The sequence below is a fragment of the Aegilops tauschii genome, chromosome 2, assembly GCF_002575655.3.
Source record: "Aegilops tauschii subsp. strangulata cultivar AL8/78 chromosome 2, Aet v6.0, whole genome shotgun sequence".
In the NCBI taxonomy this organism is placed as follows: domain Eukaryota; kingdom Viridiplantae; phylum Streptophyta; class Magnoliopsida; order Poales; family Poaceae; genus Aegilops; species Aegilops tauschii.
The window spans coordinates 3,050,498-3,062,522 of record NC_053036.3 but is presented as its reverse complement, the minus strand read 5'-3'; the positions used below and the strand labels follow the sequence as shown (position 1 = coordinate 3,062,522).

The window sequence follows — 12,025 nt, the reverse complement described above, 5'->3', positions numbered from 1 at the left end:
ATCAAGGAAGGGATCCCTCTCCGACAGCAAGTCAAGTCTTTCCACGCGCAGCGATTAAACTAGTCTACTGCAACTATTCCACACCAGCAGCAAACTTGTACAAACACATCCCACCGTTGCTCAAAGGAAATGTCAGTTTGGGATCAGACCCATTTTCTTGCTTACTCTGTTTTTCTTTCTTCCCTCTGTTTCTGTTTTGGAAGAAAACAGAGGAATAATCAGAGAGAGAGAGAGAGAGAGAGATACAAACTGCCCCCTTTGCTGCTACCCTTCCAAAACATGCCAAAGTGCACTTGTGGCCGCCTCCCTCTACACCCAGGATTTGGTGGGACAAGTTCAACATACATATTCTTCATACTAAAATGTATAACAACATATTGTAGAAAACATTTTTGGAACGAAAGCCACAATGGTGCAACTTTATAATAAAGCCCTAAAACAGGCCTGAGTGCAAACAGAGAGCAAGGATACAGCTGCTGAGATTACCAACTTAACAAAGGTACGGCTGGGGGGAACCAGCAAAAACATCCCCAAAAACAGAGGGACAAGCATGCAAGGAAGTCAATCGTCTCGCAGCAAACATACAGTCATGTCTATAACTACTTACGTGATCTCTTCAACATGAGAAGGCGCTCTGCTACATCTGTCATTGCTGGTCTTTCATCCACATCAAGGTTAAGGCATTCCACGGCAACCCTTGCAAGGCAACCAAGAAGCTCCAAATCTCCCGGTTCTACAAATTCCTTGTCAAACAGTTCAATTGGTATCTTCTCTGTTTTGTGAGCATCAACAAAATTCCTCACTAAGCTGTTATGGTCGGAAAAAGTGGCCTTCCTCCTGCTAACAAGTTCCAAGAGTAGTACTCCAAAACTGTAGACATCACTCTTTTCTGTCAGTAGTCCAGTTTGTAGATATACTGGATCCATGTAAGTCCTATCACCAATGACAGATGTAGTGTGTTCCTTATCCCTTGCAATCATCCTTGATATACCAAAGTCAGATACTTTTGGTGCATAATCATCATCCAAGAGTATATTTGCTGGTTTCACATCACCATGCAGAATTATTTTGCCGGTTTTCGAATGCATGTATGCTAGACCTTCCGCTGATTCAGCAGCAATATTTAAACGTACATTCAGATCAAGAGGCACCTTGCTGTTGCTGTGAAGAATGTCATCAAGGCTACCTTTGGAGAGGAACTCATAGACTAACATTGGGATATCAACTTCTAGGCAACAACCTATGAGCCTAACAATGTTCTTGTGGATGACTTGAGACTGAATAATGACTTCATTTGCAAATTGCTCGTTATGTGCTACAATGCCTTCAACAGGCTTCTTTACTGCAACTAGTCGGTTATCAAGATAACCCTTGTAAACTTCACCAAAGCATCCTTTTCCAATAAAATTGGTACTTTTCAAAATTGGCTTGAGCTCCTCTCTTCTGTAAATCTTTATATTGTTTGCCTTTTCTAGTGCAGGGCCTCCATTTTTCATATAAAGTTGTTTCATCTTCCTCTTTTGTCTACGAAGAAGGAGAAAGAACACCACAAGTGCCATGACAAAAAGACAACCTATTGCACCTACATAAAGAAACTGCATTATATATCTCATAAACTGGATGTCGATTGATATCGAATAAACTATTGAGCTGGATATGTTTAGGTGCAAACCAGAGTCATATGTTGTGATCAAACATATTGATTAATGATATAAGAGAAGTAATTTTTTTTTTGTGAACGATAGAAGGAAACTAGAGAGAAAATAGCCAATGGGTCTCGGGGCCTATTGCATGGAATAGGAAAAAAAATTCAAAAAATAGTCAAAATTTTCTGAAACTCCTTTGTAACAAACATGAGTTAGGGTAATATCCACGTGCAATGTTTTGCGTAGGAATGTCTATTGTGGTATTCTGGACAGAAATAAAAATCTTTAATATATAAAAGTTACTCCCTCCGTAAAGAAATATAGGAGCGTTTAGATCACTAATTTTTTTTTACAGAGGGAGCTAGTACTATTCATACTTGTTGGACTTGCAATTTTATTCTTTCTTTGCCAAGAATACCACGGGAGTCATTCCTTTGTGAAACTGTTCACACTAGTATTATGCTAGGTCATGTTTCTTACAACAAAGTTTCAGAGATTTTTGACTCCTTATAAATTTTTATAAACTGGTTTTCCAATTCGGGTGCATTGGTCTCATGTTCCAAAGATCCGCGTTGTTGGGATTTCGCCGTCATGACCGACCGCATCAAAATCAACGAACACACGCGCACACGAAAACTTTTGCCAAAGCGCCCTTGTCTTGCCTTTTTTTTTACTCCTTTTCTCTTTATCCCTTTTGTTCTCTTTTTTTTCTCCTTTTCTCACCACCAAACAATCTCATGCAGCTCTTGTGCACATATGTAATACATAAGCAGCCACCGACCTAACACAAAGCCTAAAAGCCTACAAGGACTGGACTCCAATCAGTACCGGGACAGAAACTAAACAAAGTACACTTTAACTACTAAAATCTTACCATGACTTGGACACGCTAGGTACACGTACACGGCCTAGACAACTAGCCGGACTCAATTTCATCGCTTTCCAAGTTGTGTACGTACTACCATGCAGCATAAACTAACCTGACTTACAAGATTATATGCTAACACGCGCCCCAAACTAGAGCATACATATAATGTGTTTAATTGCTGATGATATAAAAGGAGTGTGGATCATGGAGTGGTGCATATATAACTTACCTACGGCCTCCTTTGCTGGCAGAGGAAACATTTCCGTGCATTGCTCCTCTTTGGCATTACCCTTTGTTCCAGCAGGGCAGGCACATTCGTATTCTCCTTCCCTGTTATTGCATGTTCCGTGGCATGGATACAAATCCGGCTTCTCACATTCATTAATGTCTAGAGACAAAATGACGAGACATATGCGTGCACATACGTTCAGTTGATGCATACACGTATATATGTACGTACGGCTGAAGAAAAGAGGAGATAGGTATACGTACCTTGGCAGCCATTTTGTATGTATGGGTTGCCTTGGTATCCTTGCGAGCACCTACACAAGTACCCTTCATTGTCGTCGTCCAAGGGTAGTTGGACGCAAATGGTGTTGTCGCCGGTGCACGCGTACCCCTCGGGCACCTGCTGCCCATGCCGTGGACAGGAATGGTTGGTGATCACAAAGTCTACCGCGACAGGCACCCCGCTGGCGTTGTTCCTCCGCAGGAAAACATCACCGTCGAGGTCCAGCGATGTGAAGCTGTACCAGGACTTGTCCACAAGCATGGCGTAGGTGCAGTCGTTATGGTCGTGGCTCTCCATGGTCACTGTATCATAGTGGGTTTGCGGCAGCATGGTGGCCTGGCAGCAGCCCTGCCCCGAGCACGTCCCGTTGACAAATTGGTCCAAGGACTGGACGTATGCCTGGCAAGACGGCCCGGATCTCTGCTCTGCCGTGATGGGGTACTTCCCGATGCCCATCAACACGGTGCTTTGCTCCGACAGGAAAAACGGCGACCGGTCCGGGAAGTATATTAGAACAGTATTCCGATACGAGTGGTGCGTCTCGTTCAATTTGCATTTGTAGCAAAACGGGGCACGTACCTGAAGTTTTCCCTCTGCGACCGACACGCCCATGAGCTCCACTGGGGAGAATGATGAAATTCCTCTAGGCATGTCATCACCGTTCTGTGTGTTGTTGTAGTAGACGTGTTCGGTCCTGATCAGCGGCTTGCTGTACACCATGTCAGGGCCTGACCGAAAATACTCAGCAGGAAAGAAGGCGCGGGGTGGATGGAAGGTGTGGTTGCAGATGATTTGGAAGCCTGGGAGGAAGCAGCCATCCTGGGTGCCGAAGGGGTATGGGATGCTCACGTTGCCGCACTTGTCCGGGCAGCCCGGGAGTGTCGTCGGCGCCGCCATGCTAAGTTTTTGCCGGCTGCTGGCTGCTGCTACGACTAGGAGCAGCAGTGTCACTGTCACCACATAGGAGGAGTACTGGATTGTCATGCTTGCTCTTTCTCTTGCTATTAGGCAGGAAATTAGCTGGACAACAAACGGAGTCGTGAAAAAACTTTGGTTAGCACTCAAGTTGATAAACACGGAGCAGAAGACAATCATCCACATTGCATATAAGTACTCAAGTCTTAATGATCGACATTCCATACTTACATATCATCCAATTTATCAGAAAATCATCGCAAAATAGAACAGAAACAACATAAAGAAGTAAAAGATCTCACCCATCCCATACCTCCTCCGGTGGTGGCTGCGGTGGTCTCTCTCTTTCTTCCTCTCAGTCTCACTCTCACTCTCACTGCGGGTGTGTAGCTAGAGCTGGAGCTTGGAGGCAGGGCGGGGGAACAGACAAGAACAGCCGGGCGGAGGATCGGAAGAAATAAGGCTAGAAAGAAGGCGGGGTGGGGTCTACATGGATTGTTTAGTATTAGGCCCTTCCAGTCTTCTATGTGTACAGGTGCTGAGCAATGCCACATAGGCAAAAAAATAATTCTAATGTGGCAAGATGTTTAAGAGGAGAGAGACGAGTTGGATGACCCAGCAAGAATCAATGACAAGCGCGCGAACCTATGCAAAATACTTAAATGAAAGAAGTTTGCCCTATACAAGAAAGAGTTTAGCTGCTAAACAATTAAATGAAGGAAGTTTAGCAACAACAAAGTAAGCACCTATGCATTGGGGACTTTAGTTGTTAAAGGTTTTAATGCACCTAGCACCCTATGCAAACACTTTTGCATTGGAAAAGGCCTGATACGCAGCCTGGCCTGCCCTTTTTTCTTTAAGGCTAGTCATGGTGGGGAGTAACTCAGACTAGTGTCATGTATATGCCACTTGTTAATCTTACTATCTTCATAGTGCAAAGTGTCATGGATTCTTTCATTTATTAGGTTGTAGACACATTTTGCCTTGGGATGCATTATGTTACGTTACACATATTATGTTATCACAAACACCTCTCTCCCCATTAACTACTTACTACATAAGCAAACTTGCCTTGAGGTGTGATTATGTAGACCAGGCTAATGTAGTACTATTTTTAATCAGTGGGATATAAATAGCATTCTAGCTGCGAATAAAAGATGTTATAGTGCACCTTCTTAGTGTACATGTGACATGTAGGGCATCCGGCATATGGCCACACATGTGAATGACCCAACTGCACCGTGCACAATACATCATCAGGGGAGTTGAATTTCAAATCCCATACGATATTTTTTTCTAGTTTTTAAGCTTAAAACAGCGCGTAGAAAAATTTGCTACAACAGGGGTTCGAACCCGCACCCCCACGGAGCCTCCCAGTTGAACTGCCGATCATATGTATGTTCATCATATTAAGTGCATCTACAACTGGAAGTACCAATTCCGTTCCCCAAATGCCTGCAGACGCGCCCGGGAGCGTCCGCGGATAGTGACCTGACAAGACACAAAATTTGTCCTCCACAATTGGATACATCAAACCGAATCCACAAATCCATATTATTCTCATGCAACATACGTACGTAGCTAAACACATGTCATCGGACTACCAAAAATTGACACGCTCTACTAACTACAAACAGTGCGACAATGGGAGAACTTCATCTACGGCCACCCTTGCCCTTGCTTTTGCCATTTCCGTCTTCCATGTGGCGGGAGCGGTCGAAGAAGCAGAACAGATCGAGGTGGATTTGCTCACTGCTGGAGCTATCCGACGCCGCGGGGACGAGGTGCCACCTAAATGGCTTTGGCGGCACATCAGGACGGTGCTATGCGTGGTCACCACTTCCGGCGTGGCCTTGGTCCCGTGTCGAGATCCACCGGCCCCAGATCCGAGCGCCATTTGGGCGACGGGTGCCCGACGGCTCGCGGAAGGTTTGGGGAGGGCGCACTCCTCTCGGGAGCGTCGAAGAGCAGCGCGGACGGCCATCTGCTCCTCCAGGATGCAAGGGACGAGCTCCCAGTCCTCAGAGTCGAACATCTCGGGGTCAGATCTTGGCCGCCATGGAGGAGATGCCGAAGCTCGCCGGAGAGGAGCTTGGTAGTGTGGGAAGGGAGTGGACTGGAGTGGGTTGCGGCAAAGGTTTCGTCCGGAGTGCGGATAGGGTATAATTTATGTGGGGTCGGGTGGGCCAGAGTGTGCTGATCCGACGTGGCGGATGCGTCCGGGCATGGCCATATCCACCACACATATGGGCTGGATATGGGGAGTGCCAGTCCGTCCGGACGTTTGGGCCGGGTATGGGGAGCCCGGTTGGCTGGCTTTTTTTTCGGACACTGACCGGGCAGCCATCGCAGACGTTTGGGACGGATATGGGGTGTCCGGTTGTAGATGCTCTAAGTATTATATATTTTGATGTAAAAAAAGATAATTGCAAAGTTGTTTGAATACTTTCAAACAAACAAAAAAGCTGAAATTTATGAGATTTATCGGAAACAGGATCTTCCCGCCCATCCCCGGAAAAACCCGGAATCAAGAAAGAAAAAAACCTTGGTCTGGATACTAGACAGCCAGAGCCACATTTATCTCAACCTACAACCTCGTTCCTCCACCGTGTAGAGTATCACTCATGAACGAAACCACAATCAAGCGTCCTCGATTTTTCCACCCTACACAATACCTTGAAAATCACGTGCATCCAATTAAAATGAACTACGGCAATGTTACCTTACGAACATTCGCTAGGAACACATGGCATTTCGAACAAATTTGATTGCATTTTTAGTTGTGTGGGATATCAGTTTCTTCAGAGCGACATGACATTTTGTGGGAATATGTCAGTTTTGAGACTTCATCCCAAAAAATGCCATGTCGCTCTGCAGAAACTGCCACCCCACATACAACTAAAAATGCCATGAAAATCGTTCGAAATGCCACCCGTTCCTGAGGAACGTTCGCCAGATATGAGGGTCCAATGAACTAATATAATTCTGAGTTGGAGGCCGTTCATATTGATACCATACTCTGCCTTGTGCTCCTAGATGCTCTTAATCTACCCGTGGTTACGGATTCTCGATGAACATGTTCATCAAAGATAGAAAAGCCATGGTCCGGCTATACCTGGCTGTCAATGCCTCCCTTTCCTATCCTCCGTCCATCCATCACCGCTGTCATTGGCAGGTATATATTTTTTTGAAAACGTATATTAATTAAGAGAGAATAGAGTTTGTGTTACAAACACCCCTTAACAATACACGGAAGAATCACTCTCCCGGCATGATGGACCCTAGCTTCTTAGCTCCGGCGGCGACCCAAAATGATGCCTCCCTTTTGATGTTGTCGAGAAGAACCGTAGGCGGAGCTGCCATGTTGCGGAATACACGAGCGTTTCGCTCGTTCCAGATCGTCCATGTAGTGAGCATGGTGAGGAGGCCATGGCCTTCCGGTTGGGGACGGAAGCATCAGTCAACCCAAGCCACCATTCTAAGGTGGAATGCCTCAGGGGCCAAGTAGAGGTGTCAATGTGAATGAGTTGCAGCCACGCCTTGACCAAGCCCCATAGGCGAATGGTGAAACGACATTTGAAAAGGAGATGGTCAACCGATTCATTCTCACGCATATTGTGAGTTGTGAGTTCAATCAAGAAGACAACCATTTAACTGAACTCATGAGACACATTACCTACAAGATAACAAAAGGGCACCCATAAATTGTTTTCCTGTATAAATAAAAAAACTAATGCATTCCTCTTCCGCTTACGCAAATAAAAATATGTTCATCCATATTAATATTGTACAGAGTTGCCTCTATGAGTCACTGTCAGCAAATACTAGAAAGAGAAGAAACATGATGGAGTGGCACAAATTCAAAAATGAAATGTGAAAAAAAAACATGGTGGATATTGGGAGAGTTAATAAATATTTTGTAAAGTCTTATTAGGAACACAGTGTGACAACCAAGTAAACGTTGTCGCAAAATATAGCCTCAAGCAGCCACAAAATCAGTTTAAAAAAATGGAGCACTCGGCGATCAATCTAGTAGAGTGCTCTGTGCATTTCTACCAAATACAAAATCTGTCAAAAAATATATAAAAAAGGAATAACGGAAGTGCGTGGGGATTAGTTGCAACTCCCGTTTCTCCAGTGATAAACGTGCATCCTGGCGTGTCACTGTTGATCTTTCTTTGTATAACAAGGGTGTTAGCTAGGTTAAACATCGAAACAGAAAGAAAAAAATACTGGTGTCGGAGAGCCATGTGATGTGAGAATCAATAAAGTGGTCTCTTTTTAGAATGGGGTCTCAAAATGAGCCTAGCTTTGAATTAACAAAGCCATCAGCCCATTAGGATTACATCCAGGCACAACTGGCAAACGAAAATCAAATTGGCAGAAAGATAGTGCTCTCTTGATCTCTTGATCAATAAAGTGATCTCTTGTTTATCGAGATATTGCTGTTGCGCGGTCAAAAGAAGAGATATTGGTAATGATCGTGCAGATCCGTCGTCTTTGTCATGCAGATTCGTTGTGCACTCAACTTTGCGATCAGTGCCATGCTTTTCTGCGAGCTTTTGGTTTTAATAACCTAATCTGGTTGCTACGTATGGAGTGGATGCTTTCGGCTAAGCAAATTAAGAACACACAACTCAAGGGGGGCAGTCCCACCCATGTGAAAGTAGCATCAACAAATTAACACACCATCGAAGGAGGGAGGATATCGCTGATGCCTTGTTTCACCTCCTCTACCTAGTTACATATTGCATCTTACACAAATTTTCTGGCGCAGCGTCTCACACCAGCCCAGCCCCCAAACATGTCACCCATCAGAAGCAGGTCAAAGGCGGGACTAGCTATGCCAAAGGCCAGCTCCGGCTCTCATGGAGGGGCGACTCGGGTGCAGGTGGCCGGTTCTGGTTCTTCGTGTGTCGCAACTCGGGTGTCAACGACTCGGAAAGCTCTGCGCTCCGGCGCCGGCAACGACGGCACCTACGGGTGTCGCTTCCCTCTTGGGGGCGTTGTTATGGGTCCCCTCAAGGTGCCAGGGGTCCGGGGTGAAAATCCTAGTCCATCTCTTGGACTCGACGACAGTGGCGCTCGGTGTCATCCCCCTCTTGAGGGCGTCGTTGGTGGACCCTCGGTTCTTCTCGGTTGTAGATGGCTTATGGCGTCAGGTTTGCCTTCCCGCTGGCATAGTGCATCTTTGCCTCTGGCGCGAGGTGGTGTTGATGACCGTCTATCATTTAGACGTGTCCTTGTGGTGTCCGTTCTCAGTCCTTGCTGTCTCTTGGCAGGAGCGGCGCTCCACGGCCCGGAGCGAGGGGGCCGGCTCGACGATGAGTCAGCCCTCTCCAGAGATGGCTCGGTGTGTCCGGATCCTCGTGGCACGGTGGTTTCTCTTGGCGGCGCGGCTCTGACCCTCTTCAGTTGTCTTGGTTGTAGTGTGTTAGGGGTGGCCTCTCCTGTTCTTCATGTTTGGCGGCGCGGCCTTTTTTCTTTCAATCCGACCTGCTTGTATGAGGGTTTCCTCACCATCATGTATCGTTCGGCCGTTTGTGCCTTTATTTATAAAGGAGGGCGAAAGCTTATTTCGAATCTGGTTCACGGACAATAGAGCTCTATTTTCTCCCCTCTTCAATTACGCCATCTCTTACAATCCTTCTACCCCACACCGAGAATTTTGTACAGTCTCCCCAAGTCCGCGTTCTTCAAACATTTCCTCTCTCTTCTCTCTCACAGTCCTAATTCTCCTCTCTTTCTTCTATCTCTCCCTCTCTCTTCTCTCCTATCATATTTCGGCCTGCATGTGCTGCATGTTCATCACTAAAAGTTTACAAGAGAGAGTGTGTGTGAACAGTATAGTGCAAAGCTGTGGCATGTGAGCCTGTGAATTCTTGACCAGCTTTGAACGCCCACTGAGACTGAGCCACGAGGGGACTATCATGCTTTTGATTATTGTTTCCGGGAAAGGACAACGCCTACAAATGACACTCTATCAAACAGCTGCATGCTCATGACGCTGCTTTCCTGCACAAACCCCGAAGCAAAACGATCGGTGTAGATATGAAGGACCGTGGAGTCCAAGCTTGGAAGGAACTTTGCGCCGAAAAAAGGCAACGAAAAATCACAGCCGACTTGCTCATATATTACCGCCGTTGAATTCGAGGGTCCACTTGGCATCGTCCTCCAATCATTTGTTATTTGTTGTAATAAATGGAAGGAACCCCACAAGGAAGGGCCCAACATCTCTTCCTTCCTTGTTTATATATATATAGGGAAAATGCATCCTACTACGGGATGTAGCTACACTCATTTCTCATATACTACCATGTGGTAGTATATACTCTACTTTATTATTTTTAGTGTGTTCATATACTATATCTAAGATACTCCAAAGTGAGTTATATGAAAAAATTGCTAGTGAGCTCATAGTTTTATCATATTTGTGAAATACGTACATATTTGTACGTGAAATAAAGTATAAACAAAATATGATATATACTACAAAAAAATAGTATATATACTACCTAAACATTCTTATATACTACATACTACGCGTACATACTCTCCAATATGATAGATACTACGTATAATGTATGAAATAAAAGTGGGAGTAACTACACCCGGTAGTAGGAAAAATTTGTCCGGCTACCATGAGTAACTACGTGTGTGTATATATATATATATATATATATATATATATATATATATATATATATATATAGAGAGAGAGAGAGAGAGACCTGCCATTAAAGGCAATGGAGAGCTCTGAAGGGAGATCAAAGAAAATAGTAGAGATTTGCAGTAAAGGAATAATGGTTCTGCCTCAAGTGAGACGTGCATGGACATCGGAATCTGCTATTGACCTCGCCATGACCTGGTTTGTGTGGCTGCAGCAACATGAATCAAGAGTAAATACTACTCCTAGGTAATTCAGAAGAGCTGTTGTGTTGGAACTCTGGTTTTCGTTTGTAGGCCCTAATGTTGGGATGGAATGGACAAAACAAGTAAATAGTACGTACAGTGAATCCTAGAGGAGATATCGAAATGGACAAGTTAAAAAAGGGGATGAGTACGTACTGCGTCCGTTGACGCGCGCGCACAAGGTCGTCCGTCCGCCGGTGACGTACGCTGCCTGCCTCTGCCGTCGGTGACCGGTGCCGCTGACGCCTAGCTGCCTGCGACCTGCGAAAGAGGGTTGTGTTGGGTTCAGTCAGAGAGAGAGAGAGAGAGAGAGAGAGAGAGAGAGAGAGAGAGAGAGAGAGAGAAGAGACGGCGAGGGTTGTGTTGGGTACCTGCTGGTGTGCTGGTCCGGATCCGGGAGCCGCGGTGACGGGAAGAGTGCGGGAGGCGACGGCGCTTTGGGCAGGGGAGGAGGCGGCGAGTGGAGCAGCAGGGCTTGCAGTTGCCGGGGAGTGGAGCGGAGCAGAGCAGGGGAGCAGTGGAGTGAGAGTGAGAAATAGGGAGTGAGTGGTTGGTGTAATAAGTGCTGGAATGGATCTGGACGCACACTATTTTTTCTTTTTTTGTCTACTACTAGTAGGAGTAGCAATATTTTGCTCTCTCCATATGTTTGGCACTGCCAGGCTGATACTGTACAGGAGTTTTGTTTTCAAATTTGAATGGTTGGTCAAGTCTAGTAGGAGTAGCTACTACCTCTGTACCAAAATACAGTACGAGACAGTTTTTACGGTTGGGAGAGAGTAGTAGTACTACTGATTGGCCGCGCAAAAAGGGCAGAGCGTGGTGGTGTAAAAAGAAGCGCTGAAAGCGATCTGATCTGATGTGATCCGGATGGGACACGACGCACTGTTGATGTTGTCCGGTAATAATTGGGAGAGTAGCTTACTATAGATGAATAGGTTTTTTGTCAAGGTCACCGGAGCAGCAGCACTGTGATTTGTCTGTTCAGATTAATTAATAATGTGTTGTGGGAGTTGCTTCATTTTCAACAATTTGCTTGGCTGGTGCTCACATTTACATGTAGTCTAGCTTGTGCGTTTAGTAGTAAGGCCAACTCCATCGCACGACCCCAAACGGACGTCCGGTTTGACCGGATTTTGTCCCTTTGGGGCGCCGATGGGTTCGCCCGTGTCC

At 45.7% G+C, this 12,025-nt stretch overlaps 1 protein-coding gene across 1 annotated transcript; it reads right to left on the bottom strand.

Moving 5' to 3' along the window:
- Positions 1–389: 389 nt before the first annotated feature.
- LOC109751708 (wall-associated receptor kinase 2) lies at positions 390–11,385 on the bottom strand. Its single transcript, XM_020310599.4, has 5 exons — positions 11,224–11,385; positions 11,009–11,113; positions 3,007–4,045; positions 2,744–2,902; positions 390–1,582 (listed from the first exon to the last, which is right to left on the bottom strand). Exons 3-5 carry the CDS (start codon positions 4,007–4,009, stop codon positions 600–602), a joined length of 2,145 nt encoding a protein of 714 aa, XP_020166188.1. The 5' UTR covers positions 4,010–4,045; positions 11,009–11,113; positions 11,224–11,385; the 3' UTR covers positions 390–599.
- Between the last annotated feature and the right edge of the window lie 640 nt (positions 11,386–12,025).